Here is a 24,809-nt window from a genome sequence, read left to right on the forward strand (position 1 = left end):
AAATTTATTCTAAATCAATGTCAGGAACGGGCTATTCTAATCCTGGGGCACAGCCAGACCTGGGCATCTGGAATAATCTACGTGCTTGAGAGAAGACGGGTCGCCACCATTTTCTCCAGGTAATTTTCCACCCCTGCCCCCACAGTCCCCAAAAAAGTACTTCTCAGGTCCCGCTGGCTCCCTGGGAAGGGGCAGGGGCGCGCGGGAGGCGGCGGGGGGCGCGGGCCGGCACCGCCAGGACCCCAGCCCCCCAAACTTTGGCAAGTTGCGGGCGCCGGGCGCCGCCGGAGGCGCGGGGCGCGGCCGCGGGCGGAGCCGCCCCCTGACGCCGCCGCCCCTCCCGGCCGGGCCGGCCCCGCTGGCTCGGCTCAAAGTTTGCGGCCGCCCCTGCGCCGCGCGCCCGATGTATGGGTGATATACTGCGGCGGTGTCAGGGTGAGGGACGGCCATATTTGCCGGTGCGGCCCGAGCCGTCAACAACAAAAAGTGCGCGGGCGCTCGGCGGGCGCTCGGACGGGCGCGGGGACGCGGGGGCCGCCGCGCCGCCGCCCGGCCTCGCCGCCGCCGCCGCCCTCGCGGCCTGGCCCGGCTGCGCCCGGCGCGCCCGCCGCCCGGGGGGATGTCGTACAAGCCGAACTTGGCCGCGCACATGCCCGCCGCCGCCCTCAACGCCGGTAAGTGAGCGCGCCCGGGCCGCGCCCCAAGTGCCGCCAAGTTGGGGGCCCGCGCGCGCGGCCCTGCCCGGCGTGCCCGGGGGCTCCGCGGCGGCCGGGGGCGGCGGGCGGCGGGTCCCGGCCGGGGCGGCGCGGGCCGCCGCCATGATCCCCACGCCGCGCCGCCAAAGTTGGCGGGTGCGCCCCGCGCTCGGCTGCCGTGGCCGGGGCCGAGGCCGGGCGGCCGCGGGGACCCATGCCGGCGGCCGCGGGCGCGGGGCGCCGGGCGGGGGAGGCTTTCTCTCGCTCCTTTTTCCTCCGGCTTTTGGGCGGCTCGGCGAGGGCCCCTGCCGGCGGGAGGCGGGAGCGGCCGCGCGGGGGGCGCGGGGCGCGGGCCGGCTGCGGGCGTGCGTGCGGGGCCGGGCCGCGCGTGGGCAGGGCGGGGGCGGCCAGGTGCACGGGGCCGCCGGAGGGGCTGGGGGCGCGGGCGGCGGGAACTCCTGGCAGGGGCCGCGGCCTGGGCGGGCGCTGGGGGAAAGAAGTTGGCGGAGAGGCGCGGCTGCGGGGGCCTGCGGGCGTGAGGGGGCGGCGGAGCCCGGGTCGGCGGGGTCTGCGTCCCGGAGCCGCCGCGTCCGCGCCCCCAGGGCCACTCTGCAGAAGGCCGAGGGGCTCCTCTCCCACTCCGGCTGGCGTTGAGCGCTCCGGGAAACTCCTCCAGAAGTTGTCAGGCAGCTCTAGGCTGTGTCCAGGGACTGGCCCCAAGCACCGAGGGAGCCTTGGGGAGGGGTGTGAAACCGTGGCCTTCGGGGGGTGACCGGCTTTGGGGCCCTCTCCAGGGCCCCTCCTCCTTAGACACTTGGCTGAGAATGAACTTAAAAAGCGAGGTGCGTTGGGGGTGGGGCATGCCGAGAGGGCAAAGGGTCTGGAGGAGCTAGGGGACTTGCCAGGCTGGTCAAAAATGCCACGCTGGCGGCTGGCTTCAAGTTCAGGGCCTTGCCTGCAATCATTGATTCCAGCACTCTAAAATTCCCAAGAAAGACCCAAAAAGCGAGTTTTTTTTTTTTTTAAACTAACTTCTCAGGGGCTGACATTTGGGGTTTGGAAAGGGTTAAGATTCGGGGTGCTAGTGAGGGAGAGTTGAATTGCTCACATGTCAGCTGAGTGCCCTTAGAATAGGCAGCCACGATTTGGTCTCTGTCACCCGCCTGGGGTCCGCAGACCTTACAAAGACAGGCTTTGTTGCCAGGTAGGATTTCCTGTAGCCTTCTCTGTGTCCGGGTGGGTGGCACTGCCAGCCTGGACAGGGCTAGAGATCTTGGGCCTGTCGTGGGATACTTGGAGCGAAGGCCCTAACTGGGACCTGTAGGGCCTGGGGTCATAATGACAGAGGCACCCACTGGGATCCCGAAGCCTCTCTGTTCTGGGTGGCTAGTACCTGTGTGCACCTTTTTTTCTTTCTCCTGTGGAGGAGTGCCAGGAAGAATACAGAGGTCCCCACCTGTCTGGGGTTTTAGTAGGAGGCCACCCACCTCCTGGGGGACCCCTTTGCAGAAAGCCCACTGTCCTCTGCCATCTGCATCCAAGATGGACTCTCACTGCCGCTCCTGCGGCTTCCCTGTCATCATTCCTCACGCCCTCCAGCCCTGCCTCCTGCTCATGGGTTGCCAAGCTGCGGCCTGGCCGGTGGTGGCAGGGGCGGAGTTAGACAAAGCCCCTGCCTCCCCCGCCCGAGAGCCCCCCCAGGCGCCCCAAGTGGCGGGAAGGCCGCCAGCTCCCCAGGCCCAGGCTGCTCTTTGTCTGGCGTGGGGGCGGGGAGCTGCGCCTGGCCCCAGGAGCTTCCTGGCCTCTGCCAAGCCCTCCCGGCTCCCTGTACACTGTGCTCATTGTCTGAGATGCGCTGCTCCACTGGCTTGTGCTGACGTGGAGCTGCCTCTCGGTGGCCTCCCCTGGCCAGGTCCCTGTGTCTGCAGGAAGGAGTGGGCGTGAGCGGCACTCAGGGCCCTTCCACTAACTCTCCCTAGGACCGAGCATACCCCCAACACTGAATAACGGTCTGGCCTTGGTGAACCAGGGTCCTCCGCCACTGCACCTGGGTGATGGGAATGCCAGTCTTGGAGCTATTGCTCAACTCCTACAACTGTAGTGAGGCGACTTATTCCTCTTCTCCCCATGCCCAAACCTCCAAACCTAACTTCATCAAACTGTAGATTCTAGACCTTCTATTGGGGAGCATTGCCTCCAACAGATGGAGAAACTGAGACCCAGAGAAGGAAGCACCTTGTTGAGGATCACACAGCCAGGGGGGGTACAGGTGCGATGGGCCCCTAGTCCAGGAGGGAAGAAGGGTCCAGGGGAGGTGAGAAACAGTGAAAAGAGCTCCAAGGGACAGGGCAGAAGGTGGTCTAGGGCTTCAAGGACGTGGCCAGCCCACCTCCTACCGGGCGCTGGAGTCTTCTAACCACCTCCAAGTGCTGTGCAGTGGCATGCCAGCCTGTCACAGCTGCTCTGCCTTTCTGAGCCCAGAGTGATGTGATGGCCTGCAGCAGTCAGGATTGGAACCCAAGCCTCGGACTGTGGAGCCCGTACCCCCAGACCACACGCAGGCCACATCCGAAGGCTCTGGATACTGGGGTCTGGCTGTTATGGTCAGGGAGCAGGAGGTTGCCACCCTGCCTGTGTGTTGGTGTCTGTATGGCCATGGTTTCTGTGGATGGGGGTCATAGGTATGCTTGTCTGCATCCCCATCCTGTGCATCATGTCCCCATAGCACAGGTGTCTAATCATCCCCACTGAGGGGCGTAGAGCCTGGGCTTGGAGTGGACAGTGCTCAGTCCGGCTCAGGGTCTGGATCCACACTGGAGCTGTCTCAGGGGGGAAACCGCGCGGGCCAGACCCCTAGGAAGACACCTCAGCTGCTCTCCCCAGCTTCTGGGCAGAGGGAGGGATTGTGGGGCGCTGGCTTGTTGCTCAACCTCTTCTGTGGCTCTGAGCCTCTCTGCAGTTGGGGCTTGGATCCAGGGTTCTCAGGGCCCCTCCCAGCTCCAGCAGCCTGGGGCTCCTGAACTTCCTCCTGCCCCTCCCTTCGCCCATACCAAATGAGCAGCTGGTCTGTTGGCCGGCCTGGCACCAGCTGCCCATCCCTGGGGCCAAGTCCGTGGAGCCCGCTGTATGTGAGACACCGTTTGGCTCTGGGGGCGACAGGCAGGCAGCTGCTGAAGAGGACTAGGTAAATTCTCCATGGTTACCGCTGTTTGTAATTCTGCAGGACATCCTTTACCCGCTAATGGCCACTCGGAAGCCATTATGGGTCTGCATGTTCCTGCCACGGGCCCCCTCCAACCCACATCCAGGAGGTGACATTCTTTTAGCTGGGCTCTGGACTGTGGTCCCCAACTACTGGCTACAGACAGTGTGCTCAAGTGTTGCATTCCATGGGTGGGGCCTAGCCCTCCCCTCTCAGGGTGCAGAGCCCTGGGGGGCATAGACTGTCATCAATCCTGTCCCTTTTGGGGGGAGGAATGACATTGGCTCAGAGTGGTTGAGAGGCCTGTCTGAGGCACACAGGCTGTGATGTTAAGAGTGTTGTTCTGGTGTGCAGGGCACCTGTCGACAACTAGGGCTGGGCTCAGTTCCTTCGAGGCCTTCTAGTCTTCAGTCTCTGTTACATATTGTGTGCAGAGACCAAGCACACAAGAACAGGGGTTTCCGTGTGTATGAGATCTTGGTCCTGGGGGACTTTGTGGCAGGGACATGGCTCTGGGTCATCAGCCTCTAGTGTGCAGGACGCAGGGACAGATAGTAAGGATTAGGCTGAGAAGGGTAGATTTTGTCTTTGGTGCCAGTCCCCTCTTGTGTGGAAGGCTTGCTGTGGCCGGGATGGGCCAGTTATCAAGGCTGCATGTCAGGAATGTGGCCTTTGGAGGTCAAGAGCAGAGTTCTCTGCCCTGTGAAGAGCAAAGATCACAGATGGTGACGTGAGTCCCAATGTCCTTGCCTAGGGTGCAGTTAGCTAAGACTGCAAGGTTCTTATCCTTCTCTCCTCCCTTACAGCTGGAAGTGTCCACTCGCCTTCCACCAGCATGGCAGCATCCTCCCAGTACCGCCAGCTGCTGAGTGACTATGGGCCACCATCGCTGGGCTACACCCAGGTAGGGCAGTGTGGGCGCCCGCAAGGTGGGAGGGCCTGGGGCTCTGGGGAGATGTGCTCACAGACTGAGGCAGTCTCCTCGAAACCTCTCCCAGCCCTGTTGGGTCATGGTCAGGACTTGAAGCTGCAGGATGGAGAGGCAGCCAGGACTGAGTGACAGGGGACGCTGAGGTTTGAGGAGGGGCAAGCACAGGGAAGGTCTCGCAGTCTCTGAGATGCAGTTCTGCCAGGGCCAGCACCCCACATCTCTGGTGGCTCCTTCTTTTCCCGTTTCCTGGCAAGTAAGGCCTGACTGACTCTGGGCTGTAGGCTGGGTCAGAGGTAAGGCCTCCTCATCAAGAGCTGGCAGTTACCAGTGTGGTCCCCAAGTGAGTGGTTCTGCACTTAAGGGACTGCAGCCCCCCTTGGAAATCTCCAGGAGACTCAGGGTCCTCAGGGAAGGAGGAGCCACCACTTTAGCCACAACTCGGGAGATATGGTGCCCGGGGAGGTTCCCAGTCCTCTGGGAACCAGCTGAAGATTCTCTCTTGGGCCAGACCCCAGGCCGAGTTCCGGGGTTGCCGTGGAGCCTGCGCTGGGGTTGAGGTGGCCTCTCTGTCACTGAGTGTGGCTTCCCAGCCATGCCCCGGCAGGCTGTCTTGTCCCAGGAGGAGAAGCAGGCCCGGGCCCAGGAGAGGGACCGCCTGAAGAAGCGGCGTCGGCGGGAGGACGGGCTGCGGCGCAGCCTGGAGCGGCAGCGCAACGCTCTGGCCATGCTGCGCCGGCGCCGGGAGAAGCGTGAGGCCAGGAGGCAGCTGTGCCAGGAGGCCGGGCGGCCAGGCTGGGCCTCGAGGCCTGCTGGCGAGGCCAGGGAGCAGAGGCGGCAGAGGCGGGAGGAGCAGGCGAGGGCCTTGCAGAGAGAGCTGGCTGCCCTGGTGCCACCGAGGGCTGAGCAGGCCCAGGAGGAGGAGTGGCCTGAGCCTGGCACCTCCCTGATCTGGGTGCTTGCGGGCGGCGCTGGTGGCAGTGGTCTGGAGAAAGGGACTTTCTGGCCGGTGGCCCTGCCTATGGGGAGGACTGGGTGATTTGATATACTCCTGGCCCCGGCTGGGATCTTGGAGTTGCCATTTCCACCTCACCTCGGGGTGGCTTCCATCTGCCATTGCTGTGGACACTCAGCCCCCAGAGACTCTTTCCTCATGGCTCCAGGGAACTCCCTGTGAATTCTTTTCCTGGAGACAGTTCTTTACTTTCCTTTGGGGTGGAAAGGAGCTTTCTGGGCTCTTGGGGGTCAGTCTTCTCTGGTATTGTCCCCGCAAGTCCTGGGAGCCCACCCCAGGCTTTCCCTGCTCTGATTCTGCCCTGGGCTGTGCCTGTTTGTGGTCGGGGCCTAACCATGGCATTGGGGTCAGGTTCAATGCATTTGAAACCCCGTCCTTGTGATTCTAGGGAACTGGAAATAGCCAGGTGCCCCAGAGCAAGTATGCGGAACTGCTGGCCATCATCGAAGAGCTGGGGAAGGAGATAAGACCCACCTATGCAGGGAGCAAGAGCGCCATGGAGAGACTAAAACGAGGTGAGCAGAGGTCCTGGGGGACCTACAGGCTGATCTAGTCACTATTTTGAAAGATTTTTTTTTAAAGCTGGTCATGATGGCACATGCTCAGAGTCCCAGCTTCTTGGGTGGTCAAGGCCAGAGGATCACATGAGCCCCCAGGAATTTGACACCAGCTGGGGCAACATAGTGTGATCCATCTCAATAAAAAAACTGAAAGGTTTTCTCGGGAAAATGCTAGAGGTAGAAAAGGGTCTCCTGCTCCATGGTCTGCTTTGCTGCGGTGCAGTGGGGTGGGGGCAGGGCCAGTGAAGGCTGGGTGTTACAGGTGGAGTTTGCAGTGCGCTGTCACTCTGGCATGCTGCATGAGAGGCCCTGCGGCTCCAGACCCGGAGGCCATGTTCCCTGCCTGCTCTGTCCCCTTAGGTGATACCAGCAGGGAGCCAGCTGCAACAGGCTCTTCCTGGGCAGTGTTGTGCAGAGGTTACTGGAAGGCCTGGGTTTAGGGCTTCTAGTTGTCCACGCTGCCCTCTGCTGTCACATCTTTGGCACAGGACCAAGGAAGGGGGCAGCGTGTCTTCAGTGTGGGGCACCCTCAGGTTCTTTAGTGATGGAGGCGAGAGGAAGGTCAAGAGGGTGCTGTCACAATAACTCGGGAGGAGGATGTGAAGTAGCTTGCTGCCTCATGACATCAGATGCATGCAGGGAGAGGAGGATTTCTAGTTAGAGAAGTTGGCTGTTCACTGAGCTACATCCTCAGCAGTTTATTTATTATTTTTTTGAGAGAGGTTTTCCCTGAGTTCCCCAGACTGGCCTAGGATTTGTGACTCTTCTGTCTCAGCCTCTCGAGTGGCTAGGACTATAGGCATCTGCCACTGTACCCAGCAGAAAGCATTGTTGATAGACAGGTAAACTATAGCCCATGAACTGAGAAAGGTTTTTATAGTTTTTATTGGTTGCAAAAAAAAAAAAAAGTGATTTGGAGACATATGAAATTGAGACTTCAGTGTTCATAAATACAGATTGATTTGGACTGGCTACACTCATGGTTTGTACATTACGCCTGGCTGCTTTCACTATATGCTAGCCGAGTAGAGAAGCAGTGACAGACCGTGAAACCCTGTAATAAATGCTGATGATTTGAGCAAGTTTTCTGAACCTCTGAGGCAGATTGTAAGAATACTGGGTGTGGACGCCTTGTTTTAGCTGCTGGTGATTTGGAGAGGTGATCATAGTGGCCTCTAGTCATATACTAGAATAGAATTTTTGGTGTCTCTTTAAATGAGATTAATATTTTATGAAGCTAAGTAGGGGCAGAAAGAAAAAGTTAGCCAGCAAACCACAGAGAAAAAGTTGGGGAGCTTCATGGGCACAGGGCAGCTGAAGTTCCTAGGGGAAGGATGTCAAAGTGCACCAGCAGTTCCACAGGTGAGCAGTGTCCTCTTGTGCCTGAGGCATGTGGACTGGGGGTTTCCTCTTACCTACTTGACACTGGCTTATCCCTTTCTAGGATTTAGAATTTGAAGAAGCCACATTGTGTCCAATGTAAAAGAACTTTTGCATTTTTTTCTCCCACCTTCCAACAAAATGTTGAAAAGGATAGCTTGCTGGGGCCACTCTGAGTGCAGGAGAGATTTTGGCAGTACAAAGAGGTTTTTTTGCCTAGGAGCAAGGAGCTTTAAAGGTGGGACTGTTAATGTCCCTTAACAGCTCATATATTTGGGTTTTCTATTGGAGGCAGTGGTCCTCAATGTTACCCAAGGTGGTCTTGATCTCTGGACCCAAGTGATCCTCCTGCACCACCCTCTAACAGCAGATACCATATTTGTGTGCACCACTACCCCTGGCTTTGAGTTTTTTGCATGTAGTTCCCAGGTTCCCTTCTAGTCTGAGGTATTATTTTTATTTCTTATTTATTTATTTGTGGTGATGGGGATTGAACCCAGGGCCTTAGGCATGTGAGGCAAGCATTCTACCAACTGAGCTATATCCCCAACCCCTTATTTTTAGTTTTTGCAGTGCTGGCAAACCCAGGGCTGCACTCGTTAGGCATATCTTTCAACCTTTGAGCTATCCCAGCCCTTTTTTCTTTTTCTTTTATTTTTTAAAAATATTTATTTAGTTTTTGGCGGACACGATGTCTTTGTATGTGGTGCTGAGGATCGAACCCGGGCCGCACGCATGCCAGGCGCGCGCGCGCTACCGCTTGAGCCCCAGCCCCATTTTCTTTTTATTTTGAGGCAGAGTCTCACTAAGTTGGCAAGGCTGGCCTTGAACTTGAACTTCTGGTCTTCCTGCTCTAGCTTTCCAAGCATCTAGGATTACAGGTGTGAGCCAACATACTGGGCACAATCTGAGGAATTTTTTTGGGGGGGTGGGGGGTTTACCAGGGATTGAACCCAGGGGTGCTTCACCACTGAGCTACATCCTCAGCCTTTTTTTTTTTTTTTAATTTTTAGTTGTCGATGGACCTTTATTTATTTACATGCGGTGCTGAGATTTGAACCCAGGGCCTCACGTGCCAGGCAAGTGTTCTACCACTGAGCCACAACCCTAACCCCCCTCAGCCTTTATTTTTTGAGACAGGGTCTTGCTAACATGCTGAGGCTGGCCTCAAACTTGTGACAATTTGAGGGTTTTATGGTGGATCCTCCTGTTCTGGAAAGGGTGCTGATTGGGTTGATTCCAGACCTGGGCTTCTCTTTCAGGCATCATTCACGCACGAGGACTGGTTCGGGAGTGCTTGGCTGAAACGGAACGGAATGCCAGGTCCTAGCCTCCCCGCCAGCTTGGGGGTTCCTGGCTCTCTACAGCTCATCTCCCCTGTTCAGATGAAATACTCATTTTCAAAATGGTAACAGTTTAGTTTTTTCTCCCAAGATTCACAGTCTCAAAATATTGGGAAAAGATTTCGAAGTTAATTAGGATTTGCATTTTAAGTAGTTAGGAATGACCCAGGTTTTTTTGTTTTTGTTTTTTTAAGATGCATGTGAAGTTATTTTTCAGCAAACTGTTGTTTGGCTCCAAGATACCAGTGTCTCCCTTTAATCTTTTGAATACTTTATGTCACCCAAGTTGTTATTTGTACCTTTTCATAAGCTCATTTGATCCCAAGGACTTTGTTTTAATGCATCCTGACCACCTGCTTCACTTAGCTGGTCCCATGTGCCATACAGTGTAGATTCTGCTTACTGGCACTTCTTTTTTGCTTAAGCATTTGCATGACTCTTAGTGCTTTGAAGTCAATTTTAAGAGTGCACAAGTTATAAATACAGAAGAAAGAGCAACCTACCAAATCTAATAAGGACCCCGAAAATTTTCATACTAAGACTGTATGTAGATTTCAGTTTGTGTTTACTGTAAGTTGATCAAAACATCTGGAAGAAAATGACTAAAACTGTTTGCATCTTTGTATGTATTTATTACTTGATGTAATAAAGCTTATTTTCATTAACAATGTGTATTGAGATGTATATTCCTTGAATTTCTAAGTGCAATTAAAGCAGTTCAGCCTTTGTGAAAGATTGGAGATGACCTGTCAAAGGACATTTTCTGACAAAGTTCAGCTGGGTGGAGAAAGGACGTGTTTGCTTTAGCATAGGTAGGGATGACGCAGAGTTGCACGATGGGTTTATTTAAGATGTAGTTAAGTGTGTGCTAGGAAACCTGCGGCAGCCGTGAACTGCCCTTTCTGCCAGGGTGTTAGGAGCCCCAGAGGCTATTTCTCATTCCACGTGGTGGCGACTTGGGTGCGCGCTGGAGGAAGGGTCTGCTCTGGAGCTGAGAGGAGTGACTCCATGTGGTGCTTTCCAGCAGTGCTTCCCACAGGGGCTCAGTTCATTTCTGCTGTGCAACCTCAGCACTGACCCCTGTGGTGAGGGTTTGCCTTGCTGAGGGTAGACCCAGGAAAAGGGAGGGAGTTTTGCAGGTGGGAGGCAAGATCTGACTGGTGGGTGTGGGCTGTGGTGGGGTGGCTCCTCTGCACCTTCTCCAAGCATGTGACAAGGGTGAAGAGGAGAGGTCAGCTTCCTGGCTGTGGCTCTAAGTCTGCCTTCCAATCTTACTGGTTTCTTGGCTCTCACTGAAGAGACTATTGCTCAGGGGAGCTGGTGGGTAGGGTCCCTGATGCACCAGTGGGAGGCATGGAGAGCCCTGCTCGGATGTCAAAAGGGCTGGGCTGCTGGATGGATCAGCTTCACGGCAGGTGATGTAGGCCGGATTTCTGGCAGTCTGATGGTGGCCCCCTCACCTCAGTATTTTCCCTACCTGCAAGCTGTTAACCATGGATATAAAAAACCCAGAGAACAGTGACAAAACCAAACATATAAGGTCAAGTCCAGAGTGATGCAAACTCACAAACACATCAGGTTTTGGAACCTTATTCCTAACACATCTGCTTGCATGTCAACACAGAATGACATGTTTTTCTACATCAAGAGACATTACTTGGCAACATACAGTGTGTCTTAGTAAATGGGCAAGTAACTTGAGTATCTTTTTTTAACTTTCATCATCACTTTCTCTTACTCTCAAACCAACCTTAGGATAAATGACATCTTTTTTTGTTCAGGGATTTTGTTCAGTGCTTAACCACTGAACCACATCCCCAACCCCCCCCCCCCCCTTTAAAATTTAGTTTTAGGTGGACACAATATATTTTACATTTATGTGGTGCTGAGGATCGAACCCAGTGCCTCATGCATGCTAGGCAAGCACTCTACCACTGAGTTACAACTCCAGACCCTATCCCTATCCCTATCCCTATATAAAAAAAAATATTTAGAGACAGGATCTTGCTGAGTTCCTGAGGCTGGCTTTGAATGCGTAATCTTCCTGTCTCAGCCTCCCAAGCCACTGGGATTACAGGCATGCACTACCGCACCCAGCAAATTTCTAAAGGTTTTATGCAATAGACAATCAGGACTAGGATTGTGGCTCAGTGGCAGAGCGCTTGCCTCTCATGTATGAGGCACAGGGTTCAAATTCTCAGCACAACATAAAAATAAATAAAGGTACTGTGTCCATCTACAACTAAAAGAAAAAAGAAAACTCAATCACATAAATCAATGAATAGCTTCAAGTAAGGTAAAGAATAAGCCAGGTGTGAGGGGAACACTTTAGTCCCCACTGCTCTGGAGGCTGAGGCAGGAGGATCACTTGATTCAAGAGTTTGGGGCCAGCCTGCCTTTCCTTTTCTTTCTTTTTTTTTTTTTGTGGTTCTGAGGATTGAACATGGGGCCTTATGCATTATAGGCGAGTGCTCTACCTCTGAGCTCTGCAGCAGCCCCAAAGACCCTTTCTTTGGGGAAAAAAAAAGGGCTGAGGTTATAATATTGGAAGGGTACCCATCTAGTATGTGTGATGCTCTAAGTTCAATCCCCAGCGCACCACCTACCACACGCAGACCCATGAGCAGGTAACTTCCAACTGTTGCCCAGGTCAAGAAACAACTCCTCTAGCCATCCTGGAAGTCACATCAAGTGCCTCCCCCCAAAAGTAGCCAGTACCCTTTTATAGTGACAACTTTCTTGTGTTTTATAGTTTTATTTCCAAAGTGTGCATCAATATTCACTATAGTTTAGTCCACCACTTAAAAACTGATGTCTTTTAAATCTGTCAGTTATTTCTTTAAAAGCTTTGTACCAGTGCTGGTGACAGGAGTCGCCATCATCTTTCCCTGGAAGCCTTTTGGCGAAGTCAGCTGGAATCAGTGATTACTTTCTCAGTAGAATTTTTACTTAATTCCCATAATTGTTTCAATAGTTTCTTTTTTTCTAGAGTTTCCTTTGCTCTTTTTTTCCTGTCTTGCTTTTTCTTTGCTGCCTCCTGTTTTTCTTTGTAAACAGGACTATTTTCACCATTGTAGAAAACATCCACTTTCTCTTGTAGGATTTTCCGAGCGAGCTTTCTGTTGTGATCAACAGATCTTGTCTGATGGCACTGCAAGAGATAATGTTCCATGATGTGAAAATCATAGGTGTCAAGAGATGGAAGGACCTGTGAGAAATCTCTGCCCTTTATGGTCTGGTCAGGCTAGGGAGGCACAGCACTGGCCAGGAGTTCCCCTGAGTCTGTGACAGTGAATACCATATTCTTCCTCCTTTGCTCTAGGTCTCTGCCCCTTCTCACACCCCAGCTGGGTTATGTGACTTTCACTGTGTCTGTTTTATAGTTGTTATTATTTTTTTTCTTTTTGGTACCAGGGATTGAACCCAGGGTCGCTTAATCACTGAGTCACATCCCCAGAACCTCCTTTTTTTTTTTAAGAGACAGATCTCACTGAATTGCTTAGGGCTTTGCTAAGTTGTTGAAGCTGGCTTTGAACTTGTGATCCTCCTGTCTCAGCCTCCTGAGCTGCTGGGATTACAGGCGTGTGCCACCATCCCAGCAGTTATGTTATTTTTGTTTAGAAGCAACAATAGCCTTTAAATAGCTTAAGTCCCCCCAAAAATTGTGAAAACATTAACTGATGATCTGGCTGTGACCAGGGAACAAACCCGTGCATCATCTATATGCACCATTTGTAAGCTAATATCTAATAGAGGAAAATACTATATTATTAGCCAATCACAGCATTCCTTATATAAAGGCATTGTCATTATGGGCAAATAACTTGCAAAGCTGGTTGACTAATGAAATACTGTGAAACAAGAGTGAAAGAATACCAGAAGCAAGCCAGAAGCCACATGAAGTAGAGAGGCTCAACAAAAATTAATGATACAAGTTTTCAGAATTTCATTACTTGTGAATGACAGTTTTTCTTAGGAGGAAAAGAAAAGTAATTTGAGCTTTTAACTGGTATGCCCTTGGCTTCCGAAGTTGGCAGTAAAGTGTAGCTATCAGGAACATGGATCCTGGGTTCAGTCAAACCTTGGGCAAGTTATGTGACAAGCATGGGGTTGTGGAGATGGAAAAAGTCAGTGTGTGTGTATAGTTGCTTATAAGAGTGTCTGTCACATGTCATGTGATGTGTGGGTATTTGCTACGAGTACCTGGGGACGACTCATTTGCCCCTGTGCTAGCTCTCTCTAGTGTCCCTCCAGGCTGGCGCTGCTTTGGGGCCCTCTAGTGATAGATGTGTGGTAAGATGGGCTGGCAGCTCCAAGACCAGACCAGGAGACAGGTGAGAGCACTTCACCACTTGCTAGAGGTTCAGGACTGGCTGAGAGCTGGTGGTATTTTTTTTTTAATATTTATTTTTTTTAGTTATCAACGGACACAACATCTTTGTTTGTATGTGGTGCTGAGGATCGAACCCGGGCCGCACGCATGCCAGGCGAGCGCGCTACTGTTTGAGCCACATCCCCAGCCCCTGGTGGTATTTTTGATGAGGGATTTTTTTTTTTTTTTTTAAATAAGGAGATGCCTACAGGCAGCTGTACAGAGCACTTTTTCTTCTGAGGCTCAACATGATTTGCTGGATGGGTAGGTGTCACTGACATTGACCAAAGTGGCGCCAGAAGAACATGGAGGACGTGGCCATTCATTAGAAAGCCGTCAGCTGATGGCTGCCACAGCTAGCAGGCAGCATGGGCCCACTTGCTGCCCCTCAGAGACCCAAGGCCACAGCACTGCCACAGGTCTCTGGTCACCAGTAGCTAGAGTGGATTTGAAGGAAACACGTTACCCGGGGACCTGCCTTTACCAGCCACCACCACTTTGCCTGGTTGAGATGCTGCTGCGTAGGCAGCAACCAGACACCACCAGTGCTGCCTGCTAATTCAAGGATGGCACTAGTACCCTGGCTCCAGAGGGTCCTGGAACCAAGCTTCTAATGCTGTATGGGGAAACTGGCCCAGGGCACAGGGCAGATCTGCTGGCAGAGGATGGCCCATGCCAGGATGAGAATGCCCTCAGCAAACACCACCTGCACTTAGGAGAAGCCCACTGTGGCTGCAGAGCCCCTGGCCTCTCCCCTCTACCTTGACGACGATGCCAGAGGGGATATGCTTCAGCACCACACAGTTGCTGGTTTTGTTGGTGGCTTGGCCCCCTGGACCGTGTCCTTTCACAAACTGCTCTTCAAGTTCATTCTCATCCAGGGGAAGCAGAGCAGGACAGTCCTTCTTGCCTGCCATCTGGACAACCGTGGCAGCTATTCCTGGGGATAGCAGCGTCAGCTTCTCCCAAAGCCCAAGTCCCCGAGGCACTCTGCATAGTCTGGTCAGTGGTGCAGGAAATCGGAATAAACCTGAGATGCTCATAAAGGATGTGGCTGGGCTTATTCAGGACCTAAAATGGACAAGGAAAAAGACCAGCTTTTCAGGAAGATGCCTTTGCTCTGAAGACGGCAGAACAAGTTCTAAGGCAGCTTTTAATACAATTCAAATGATGACCCGCCCCACCTGAGAAGAGACGAGCCATTCAGCACCTGCGTCCAGCTGGCCTTGCCCATGGTGTCCTCCCCAGTCCATCCCTGCCAGCTAATAAATATCTTCTCCTAACAGGCCAAAAATATCTTCAAAGCACCCAGAGGTGCTGTTCTCTCAGGAAAGAGAGGTTTGAGTGTGAAATTCAAAGGAACAGGGACATAACTTGATAATTATTTAAGTAGCACGAGGCAAGGATTAGGATGTTAATCAAATGACAGTATTTAAATGTCTGTGAATTTGAAATCAAAATGTAAAGATGACAGTATGACTCCATTTTAGAGCTGAGCTTAAACAGTCTGACACAGTAAACTTCACTATCAATCAATGTCATGATTGTTGTTTTTCAATGTTTCCAGTTTCATGAATTTGAATAAGAACATCTGTTCCCCTGGACACACTGCCAATAATGTGATCCAACTGGTCCTTATCGCTAGGACTACCAAATCAACCAAGTTTCATTAAGGTGCCTGTGAAATTTGAAACCGCATGTTCAGTGTAGTGAGGGTTAGGAGATGAAAAAGAGCTGGCCTCTGTCTTCATGGGGCTTACAAGCTAGTATGAGAAGATATTTAAAAAGCAAGTGAGAGTTGAGGTGCTGAGGACTGAACACAGGGCCTCGTGGTGCTGAGCACATGTTCTACCACTGAGCTACATCCCCAACACTGGGAAAGTGGGAGAGGGAGAAGGAGAGAGAAATGTGGGCTATCTCAAGACATAGACATTTTGGGGGTAAAGAAGTAAGAAATGTACATTGTTCAATATGGAGGATGCTGGCCATCTTGAGTGAGAAGCTTTTTGGGTGAAGCAAGGAATACACAATTAAGGGAGAATGAGGGCCATGTAGAGATGTAGAAACAGCCAACAATAAAATATTTAACTACTTGAGATAGAGCATAAGGTTGAAATCAGTTAGCTGGTAAATGAACATGTAGGAATATCAGCTATGAGGTGGTAGTGAATCCCACAGGCCTTTGCTTTTTTCAAAGGGACAAACGCAGACAAATCTGGTCTCCCCAAGAACAGGGAGAGCTATAGCCCTGGGCCTGAATTCTAAATTGGAAAATGGGTGAATTAACCCTTCTCCACCCATCCCACACAGGCACAGAAAAGACCAGAAAACAAGTGTTCTGGAGAGGGCTCTGTGGGTGCCTTCTATGTTTAAGACGGATTTATCAGCCAGGTGGACGGTGGGAACTGCAGCTCTCACGCTTGCCGATGGTGTCTTCGTTGGGACACAAGGTAGTGAACAGAGGCGCTGCTCTTCGGTGACGGCTCTGCCAACTCTCAAAGGTGGGTCACTGCCCCAGCTCTGCCCTCAGCCTGTTCACCCTCCCCACACTGTCAACTGTGCCTGCTGACATCACTGAGTGCACTTGGAGCTCTGGAGGAGTGTTGCGGGGGAGTGACCCAGGTGCTTTTCCTATTACTGAGTGATCAGTACCATTGACACTGAGATGACACTGGTCATCTTTGAATGACAAGACAATTCCCTCACCTTTACCTCTGCTGTTTATGTGGGACTATAATGAGACCTCACACGACAGGTTTTCCAACCTTCTGCTCTGCTAGTTCTCAATTCTATGGGTTATATGCATGTCTTCTTGTGGTGACCAAGGCATGCTCAGTCTCAGTAGGCAAGGACCTCCTTGGCTGTGGAGGATATGTTTTGAAAGAGAGTGCCAACGAAAATGGGGTTTTGAAAACTGGTTTTGTTTAATGTATGTGAAATATTTTACAAGTATCCTCAAGAAAACATAAATACTAAAGCCAGACACTTCCTCCACAATCTCTTCAACAAAGGACTACGTGTGGTCGAGAGAGTAGACGAGTACATGTCCACAGTTCCCCCTCCCTCGTTTTTGCTCTCCATCTGCAGAACAAAATTCCTTTGTGTGTCAGCAGCTTCTGGACCCGAGAGTGGATTCACTCTGGAACATGAGCCCAGAGCCTCTCTGGGGTTTCTCTTCCGCTCATTTGTGAATTGGAGGAGGCAGGACAGCACTGGTAGATGGTGCCGCGACAAAGAGAGGAAGACGCCTAGACGAGGCGAGCCTCAGACAAAGCAGGCAGTGGAGAGATTTCAGAGCTGCTTTGTTACAGACCACTGTTCAAACCTTGGCTCTTCTGTCCCAATTCAGAGCTGACAGACATCCTGGAAGATCTCCCACCCAAATGAAGTTCAAGAAGGTCCTCATTGTTTGGTTACTGGCTGCTTCGCTTAATGGTTAATTCCAATAACCAATCAGACAATTCTAGACTCTTCTAGTATCTCCTGGAGCTTTGGCCCTATTCCAATGACTGCTAAAAGTGACAGTCCCCTTTCCCAACACCCAAAGAATATGGATTGGATTTTAGTTCTTGTGATATACACAGAGCAATCTAAAGTTTTTTGGAGAACATTAAAACAGCTCAAATTATAGCTCATCATGACATTAAAAAAAAGAGAAAAATGGTAAAAAGAAGTGCGAGTAAGGAGAAACCAGCAGTCACAACAGCTTTGCCCTCATTCTGGGAGTGTGGGCTCTAATTGAGGGCCGGCTCCGTCCCCACTTCCCTCTGCTCTGCCTTCCTTTGAGATGGCTTTCACTCTTAAACAGCTCATCAAAGTTTAGAGTAAAGCCCTCAGTCCATTTCAACTCAGAGATGACAGGTCTGAGGACTTCACAAAAGGAAATGTTAATTTGTCCAATAAATATTTTAATTATCTACTGAGTTTAAGGCACAGGTCTCAGGGAGCCCAAGGAGCCTATATCATAAAACAAAAATTAAGACATCTATAAAAATGATTCATGCCATAGCCCAGGACAGACAACATGCTATTGAGCTGTAGTTCTCAAACTTTAATACGGCCCCAAATCACTTGGAGCGCTTGTTATCAAGACGTGGAAGCTGCATTCCATTAAGCTGCACCTGTCTTCATCACTGGATCCAGAGAGCTCATCCCCTCCTCTAGCTCCACAATCAGTTCAACCCAAGAAACACAGCTAGCTGCAGGGACATAGGCTCAAGTCAGCACCAAGCCCAGACGGGACTGTCTGAGGTTAGAACTGGACGCAGGAGGCAAGGCCATGCCACCAACAACTGCACTGCTCTGGGGAGGGTGGAGGGTGGTGGTACCTGCTGCTCCTTTAGTGTCCCTAAGACAGACAAAGCTATTTGATTTGAATCTGTTTTTAGTAAAGTACAAGATTTTGATCTCTGGACCTGTCTTCTAGATACTATTTATTTAAAATTCACTATTTTAAGTGTTTTTCTTAGGAAGGGAGAGTACTGGTTTCCCTTAGTCACAACTTTCACACTCTGCAACCTTGCAGAATCAACTGAAGGAGCCAATGTGGAGACTTACTGGAACAGGATGCTTGAGGAAAGATGTTCACAGCCAGGCTCACCACTCAAATTCCAATTCCAATGCGCCCCCTTCTCTACCCTGGAGTCTTTCTAAATCTGATGCTAGTTCTTCAGTGGGGTACAAGGCCTCAGATTCTGTTTTTCTAACCAGCCCCGGGTTGAGGCTATTGCTGCAGATCCAGAGACTGTACTCTGGGTGTCCAAGAGCTTTGAGCCAGGCTGCTGCAGGCACCCTGCACTTAAGGTCATGTGACTGCCTGAGGAGAGCCTGGGGTTGTAAAAGAGTGTGGTGGGAGGATTGGGAAACCATCTAGACCAGAGAACTAAAAGATTGTTGGTTTGAACTCGCAGAGAAGGTGACATGGCAATGCATGGATTGAAAAACTGGGTCAAATGGAAAGAATACAAAAAACGTTGCCTCTGTGGCATTAATGTTCCAGAATAGTATTACCCAACGAAAATATACTGCTAGCTGCATGTGAATTCTAAGTTTTCTAGTAATCATACTAAAAATCATAAAACTGATTATTTATAATATATTTAGCACAATGTGTTAATATTATTTCAGGGCTGGGGTTGTAGCTCAGTGGTGGGGCGCTTGCCTGGCATGCATGGGGCACTGGGTTCGATCCCCAGCACCACATAAAAATAAACAAATAAAGTGGAGATATTGTGTCCATCCAAAAAAAAATTTAAAAAAAGAATATTATTTCAATAGGTAATAAACAGCTGGCATGGTGGCCCTTGCCTGTAATCTCAGCAACTTGAGAGGCTGAGGCAGGAGGATCACAAGTTTGAGGTCAGCCTCAGCAACTCAGCAAGACCCTGCCTCAAAACAAAAAGGACTGGGGATGTAGCTCAGTGGCAGAGCACCCTCTGGGTTCAATCCTCAGGGCAAGGGAAAAAAAATACAGCTACTGTTTATTTTATTTTTATAACATTTAAGGCGAGAGTAGAATTCAGAAGGGCTGAGTAATTGCTTATTCATGTGAGTCTTCTCTCCCCTTCCCCAATAAACCACAAGTCTCAAAACAAAAAATCCAATAAATGATGAAGGATCAAACATGTTGAAAATGTCTTTAAAAAGACAAAATGGCCTGCTGATGGCACAGAAGCTAAGAGAGAGAGGAGAATGATTTTCTGAGAGCGTGGATTTTTCTGTTGTTGTTGCTGTTTGTTTGTGTTTGCAGTGCTAGGGATCAAAATCAGAGCTTTGTGCATGCTAGGCAAGTGCTCTACCACCGAGACACACCCCAGCCCTCAAAAGTGTTTTCTGATGCCCCCTATAAAATGGGAGTTAAAAGAAAGTAGCCTTTCTCTGTTTTTTGCATGTAGCTCATCCCCCTATACCCGAAGGCCTGAAGTCCTTGTAAGGGCTGACTTTCCTCTCCAAAGGGAACTGCTGGTGTCCTGCAGGACAGGCGTGGGGCTTCACGCTGAGGATAAAGCACCTCTCACCCACAGTCAGTGTTCACAGAGAATTATCTTTCCAACAAGTACAGCACAATAGATCCAGCAGGAAATGCAGAGCTGTCATCTTTGATTTGGGGGACCAGTGGAAAAGATGACGGCTCTGGGTCTGGTCTAAATGTAATAGGCTCACTGCTGCAGAGTTCAAGAGACAGGTAATGAAGTATATAAAGAGAAACATCCAATTCATATAATACTGACATCCTGTTCATCTTTTTTTTTTTAAACAGAAAACTTTAAAGAGAATTACACTTGTCCTATTTGTGAGCACCACTGTGATTTTCTTCTATTTATGGCATCTCACAGGAACCTTATAATTTATCAACTACATTTTAAAAACAGAAACACATAAAAGAGCAGCAATAACATTACATTTTCTTCTAAAAGTCTCAAAGCCTATAGCCATTAATGATGCCTTGTATTTATTATTTAAAATGTTTCAAAGCACTTTAACATGAATTATTGGATTTGACACAAATGAAGAAAATAGGGAAGGTAGAATATATGGATTCTCTCAGGAAGACTTATCTTGGAAGATTACTGAGTTTTCAATTAAATTTTTTTTTTCCTTAAGTTGTAGATAGACACAATACCTTTATTCTATTTATTTGTACTGGTGCTGAGGAGTGAACCCAGTGCCTCACACGTGCTAGGCAAACACTCCACCGCTGAACTATAACTCCAGCTCTGGTTTTCAATGTTTTTATTTTAAATATTTTTTTTAGTAGTCAATGGACCTTTTATTTTATTTTATTGATTGACTGATTGATTGATTGACTTTTCAGAAAAAAATTTATTGTGATTTGTCAAGAATTTCAGAAGGCAAAGTAAATATGATATTAGGGGGATCTTTAGGGTGGGAACTTTTCTTACAGATCGGTTAGGATTCTACTATGTAAGAGCAATACTTTGTACTGAAAATATTTCATTTAAAATGTCTAACTCAAGAATTACCATGAGTTTTCATGTGGAGAAACAAGGTCCTAGGAAGAGAAGAACAAGGTGGGCAGCTAGTGAGAGATGGGCCCAGCCTGCTTGGTATTTGCAGCTTCACTCAACAGGCTAACCACTCTCCGTAAGGCCACTGAGAAATCACTGGGCAGAGAGGGGCACACTCATGACTGTGGCATAGACTGGCTCTGAGTGAGATCCTGGATCCTGGGGGGTCCAGTCTTGCAACAAGTGTCTGGAAGAGAAGCCATCTTCACAAAATGAGGAGAAGGAAGTATACTTAGCAAATCAGCTGAACACAATAACCAGACTCATAAAAGCCAAGGCCTGCAACACTCAGCCTTTGCTCCCTCCAGCTTCACAGTCAAGAAGTGCTGCCAGTGTACCTCAGCACACACAAGCGAGCGAGAAACACGACTTCTTCATAAATAACTGCTGGCCATGACCAGTACAGTGGTAGCCACTGCAGCAGGACCTTCTACTCCAGTGTAAGGTAATTCACTGACGATGTGCAGATATCTCAAGGGGATTCACTGGGCTTCTCCCTAACTCCCCGTTACCTTTGGAAAATCAAAGAATCATTGAAGCGAAACCACCACTTCTCAGAGGGTCAGCCTAGTCATCGTACTGAATTTCAGCCTGCAGCTCCTTAGTGATATAGTTCACCAGCATTGCCATTAGCTGATGCTTCAGGGCCTCACTGCCCATAACCAGAGTAGTCAGCTGCACAGCGTCTGTCCAATCCAAGTGCCTGATGATGGTAGTGGCTTCATTAAAGAGCTTCTGCTGCTCAGTGGGAGGCAGCTCCATTAAGATCTGTGGAACTGGCTTAAGCTGTCCACTCATCATCCAGGCACCTAATAGACCTCCTACAGCCCCTCCAACAGCTAGTCCTGGTGGGCCACCCATCAAACCACCAACAAAGGCCACAGCCCCTGTGACCAGGGCACCCCTCCCAGAGTGCTTGACAGCTGCCTTCATCTTGCTTTCCTGGGAGACGGAGCACAGCTGCTTCATGATGTCTGACACTATGATGGGCATCTTGGGAGACTCCAGAGTCTCCCACAGGCCGCGGTGATGGCGCACAGGCCCCGCCCTCCCCTATTTTATTTATTGACACACAGTGCTGAGAATCAAACCCAGTGCCTCACACATGCTAGGCAAGTGCTTTGCCACTGAGCCACAATCCGAGCCCCGAGTTTTCAATTTTTGAAACTAAGTTTATCCTTTCCTTAGCTTCACCAAATAGTTCTTTTCCTAGTAAGATGTCTCCCTGCCACTCTGTCCAGCATTCAATGTCTCAACTCTCTGTGTAACTTTGGCCGTGTTTCCTCATCTGTAAAATGGAGACCATAACATCTAGGGTAAGAACAAATCCTACATGTTGCCACAAATGTAAAGCTCTAGTGCTTACTAAGTGGTAGCACTTCAATTGCCTAAACTACAAAGCTGAGGAACCTCTGACTAACATACCACATAAGTCGTGGTCTTATGGCATATAAACTAATTATTCCATGGGCTTTTCGGAGTTCAGATTGAAAAGGCAGCTAGAACAGTGACCTGCAAGTTATTTTCTTTGGTTGGTCCAATTTAAGAAATACTTGGAAACCACAAAATTGCAGGAGACAGTTATTTGGTGAGGTCATAATTCTGGTCCATGAACTGGGATCATTATGATGCCAAAATACAGTCTGAATTCTTGGCAGGCTCCCATTGAAAGATAAGAACACTTACAGCAAAGTAATCCCTGGCTCAAACATAGCTGTATCTAGGAATACAGAAAGAGGAAAGATATAGAAAAAATTAAATGTAAGGTTGGGGATGTAGCTTAATGGTAGATCAACTGCACAGCATGCTTGAGAACCTGGATATGATCCTAAGTACCATGAAAAAAATTTGAAACTGAACCCAGGGCCTTGCCCATCCCAGGCAAGAATTCTGTGGGTTATATCCCCAGCCCATTTAAAAAATTATTTTTTTTAGGTAGGGTCTCCCTTAGTTGCCTAGGTTGGCTTCACATTTGCACTTTTCCTGCCTTAACCTTCCCAAGTGGCTGCGATTATGATGTGAGTCACCATACCTGGCTTAAAGACTTATTATTTCTCATTTTATTGCTGTGAAGACACCCTCCCACCCCCGCCACAGCAAATTGTTTGGATATAAAAGTCAATGACAAAAAGTAACACCCTGGTTAACAGGAAATATCTCAAGTCATCAATGGCCTCTATTGCTCAACAGCTGTTTGATTACTTAAAAACTATTAATTTGAAGCTTTCAAGACAAACAAGAAATACTTGAAAACTTGATGTTATGATAAAACTATAAGGTAATCTCGCAACATTATAAAAGTCATAAACTAGAGTTCACTAATGCAAGGTCTCTGGCATGAGGGTTATTCATATTAGACAATTGTGTTAAGACATTACTTGAATTTTTGAAGCCTCTGCTTTTAGCTTTCCTTGGACTTTAAAAACAGACATTCTTAGCTTGTTTACAAAGCTTTTAAAAAGACATTTCTTAATCCAGTAAAGGCAATTTCCACTTTGAATTTTTTAAAATTAAGACTCTACTAAAGACATATGGGGGGGGCAAGGGTTGTGGCTCAGCAGTAGAGGGCTCACCTAGCATGTGTGAGGCCCTGGGTTCGATCCTCAGCACCACATAAAAATGAATAAATACATAAAATAAAGTTATTATGTCCATCTACAACTAAAGAAAAAATAAATATTTTTAAAAAGACATATGGTGTAAGCAATCTTATCAAAATATATCACTGCATCATTTAATAATGATAATATAATGCTAGATCCTGAACACATTGGCTTATTAAGACATTCATGAATTAAAAAGAAATTACCTACAAGTCCCCTAAAATTGCTCTGCCAAAAACTAAATAAAAAACACACTCCCAGGGCTGGGGTTGTACCACAGAAGTAGAGTATTGCCTAGCATGTGTGAGGCACTGAATTCGATCCTCAGAACCACATAAAAATAAAAGTCTATCAATAACTAAAAATAATAATAATAACTCCAAATACACTATCAAAGTAAGTCTGATTTTGTAATCAAAAGCAATGATCAACTACCTTCTTCATGGTTATTAACTAATCACTAGTAATAGCTTTTAGGGCTAATATTTCTTTTCTGAAACAGATCTTTGGTTGTCTAGAACTCTTCTCAGTTCTTCTGTGAGTGCCAGAGTCTATAGTGCCTCTCAGCCGAAATTAGTGATAATTTTGTGTGTGTGGACCTGATATATTGTCACTGAAAATACAGCCAGGTGCTGAGAACATTTTGATTTTGGTTAGGTGTTACATGAGCATAATACTGATAGGTGGATTACCACACGGGGTCTGGGTTTCCATTTATTTAAGCCTCAGATCTGACACACTGATGGGGTTTTGGATGGAGACTGTTTTACTGTTGAAAATAATAGGTATTCTAAGGAAGTGCAATGAGATGGAGGCCTCCAGAGACATTAGTCATTCCAAGGGGAAATCCATCCTTTGCATCCTGGCTTCTCAGTATCATCTCTGGCACACTAAAGTGACAGTACCGCAGAAAGTATTCGCTTAGTATTAAAGGCTAACTAGGCTGAAGAACATGCTGGTCAGTACGTATCAGATGGGCTGAGGCCCACGGGAAGTAAAGCGGCTTTCGGCTGTCTTCCCAAGCTTAGCAAGGGCAGTGCCGACACCTACTACGTGCCACTCCCAGGACAGCACTCGCTGCGTGGCCACAGTTGCATCCCGCTCTGCTTAACATGCAAATTAGACCTTTCTCTTCGGCCTCTGGGAACTGCTCTCTCCAGAGCGGGGATCTCTGCTCCTCTCCCGCGCCCCGAGGGCTTGAGGACCAGCAACTCTACCCAAGCAGCTTAGGGTAAAACGCGCGCTGGGGTCGGGACCGGCTCCTGCTCCACTTCGCTACCAGGCCCCCAGGTAAGCTGGTTGTTTGACAGTTCGCAAGACGGGAAAAACTCAGGCGTCTTGGCTCCTAGGCCTCTCTAGAGCCCTGGACAATCGTGAGCAGCCCTAGGGACTCTGCCTTCTTCGCGGATGCTTACCTGGTCTTGGCACGGACCTCCCTCCGAAAACGTTCAGGGTGAACTAGAAGCACCGCAGACCTGGGAGCGCGCAAGTGCGCACGCGCAGTACGCTCGCAGCGGAGTCCCTCACCTGCCGGAGGCGCATTCCTACTAACTGCGCATGCGAGAAGCTGAGACTTCTTTCCCGCGTGCAGCGGTAGGTTCCCAGAAAGCCAATCAGAGGGGAGATCTTGACAGTAGCCCCACTCCCACACCCCTAGCTTCGAACCTTCCCGTTTGGCGCGCG

The 24,809-nt window shown here is 49.5% G+C and overlaps 3 protein-coding genes across 6 annotated transcripts; 1 reads left to right on the plus strand and 2 right to left on the minus strand.

Annotated features, from left to right (window-relative positions):
- Cdk2ap1 (cyclin dependent kinase 2 associated protein 1) lies at window positions 1-9,795 on the plus strand. Of its 4 annotated transcripts, XM_046446045.2 has the most exons (5): window positions 342-674; window positions 4,704-4,801; window positions 6,229-6,355; window positions 8,794-8,859; window positions 9,043-9,795. In XM_046446045.2, the coding sequence occupies exons 1-4, from the start codon at window positions 620-622 to the stop codon at window positions 8,829-8,831; spliced, it is 318 nt and encodes a 105-aa protein (XP_046302001.1). In that variant the 5' UTR covers window positions 342-619; the 3' UTR covers window positions 8,832-8,859; window positions 9,043-9,795. The 4 variants fall into 4 exon arrangements, with proteins under 4 accessions (XP_046302002.1, XP_046302001.1, XP_046302000.1 ...); XM_046446046.2 differs by lacking the exons at window positions 342-674; window positions 8,794-8,859 and adding an exon at window positions 1-119; XM_046446044.2 differs by lacking the exon at window positions 8,794-8,859 and having other exon boundaries at window positions 349-674.
- Mtrfr (mitochondrial translation release factor in rescue) lies at window positions 9,735-24,806 on the minus strand. Its single transcript, XM_046446058.2, has 3 exons — window positions 24,542-24,806; window positions 14,257-14,566; window positions 9,735-12,274 (listed from the first exon to the last, which is right to left on the minus strand). The coding sequence occupies exons 2-3, from the start codon at window positions 14,536-14,538 to the stop codon at window positions 12,032-12,034; spliced, it is 525 nt and encodes a 174-aa protein (XP_046302014.1). The 5' UTR covers window positions 14,539-14,566; window positions 24,542-24,806; the 3' UTR covers window positions 9,735-12,031.
- On the minus strand, window positions 14,577-24,535 carry LOC124093572 (protein C19orf12 homolog). The gene has a single exon (XM_058579817.1). It carries the CDS (start codon window positions 21,514-21,516, stop codon window positions 21,091-21,093), a length of 426 nt encoding a protein of 141 aa, XP_058435800.1. The 5' UTR covers window positions 21,517-24,535; the 3' UTR covers window positions 14,577-21,090.
- Window positions 24,807-24,809: the final 3 nt, after the last annotated feature.

Source organism: Marmota monax, unplaced genomic scaffold (assembly GCF_021218885.2).
Source record: "Marmota monax isolate L192 unplaced genomic scaffold, Marmota_monax_Labrador192_F-V1.1 WCK01_AAM20220418_F8-fsc00092, whole genome shotgun sequence".
NCBI classification, from domain to species: Eukaryota; Metazoa; Chordata; class Mammalia; order Rodentia; family Sciuridae; genus Marmota; species Marmota monax.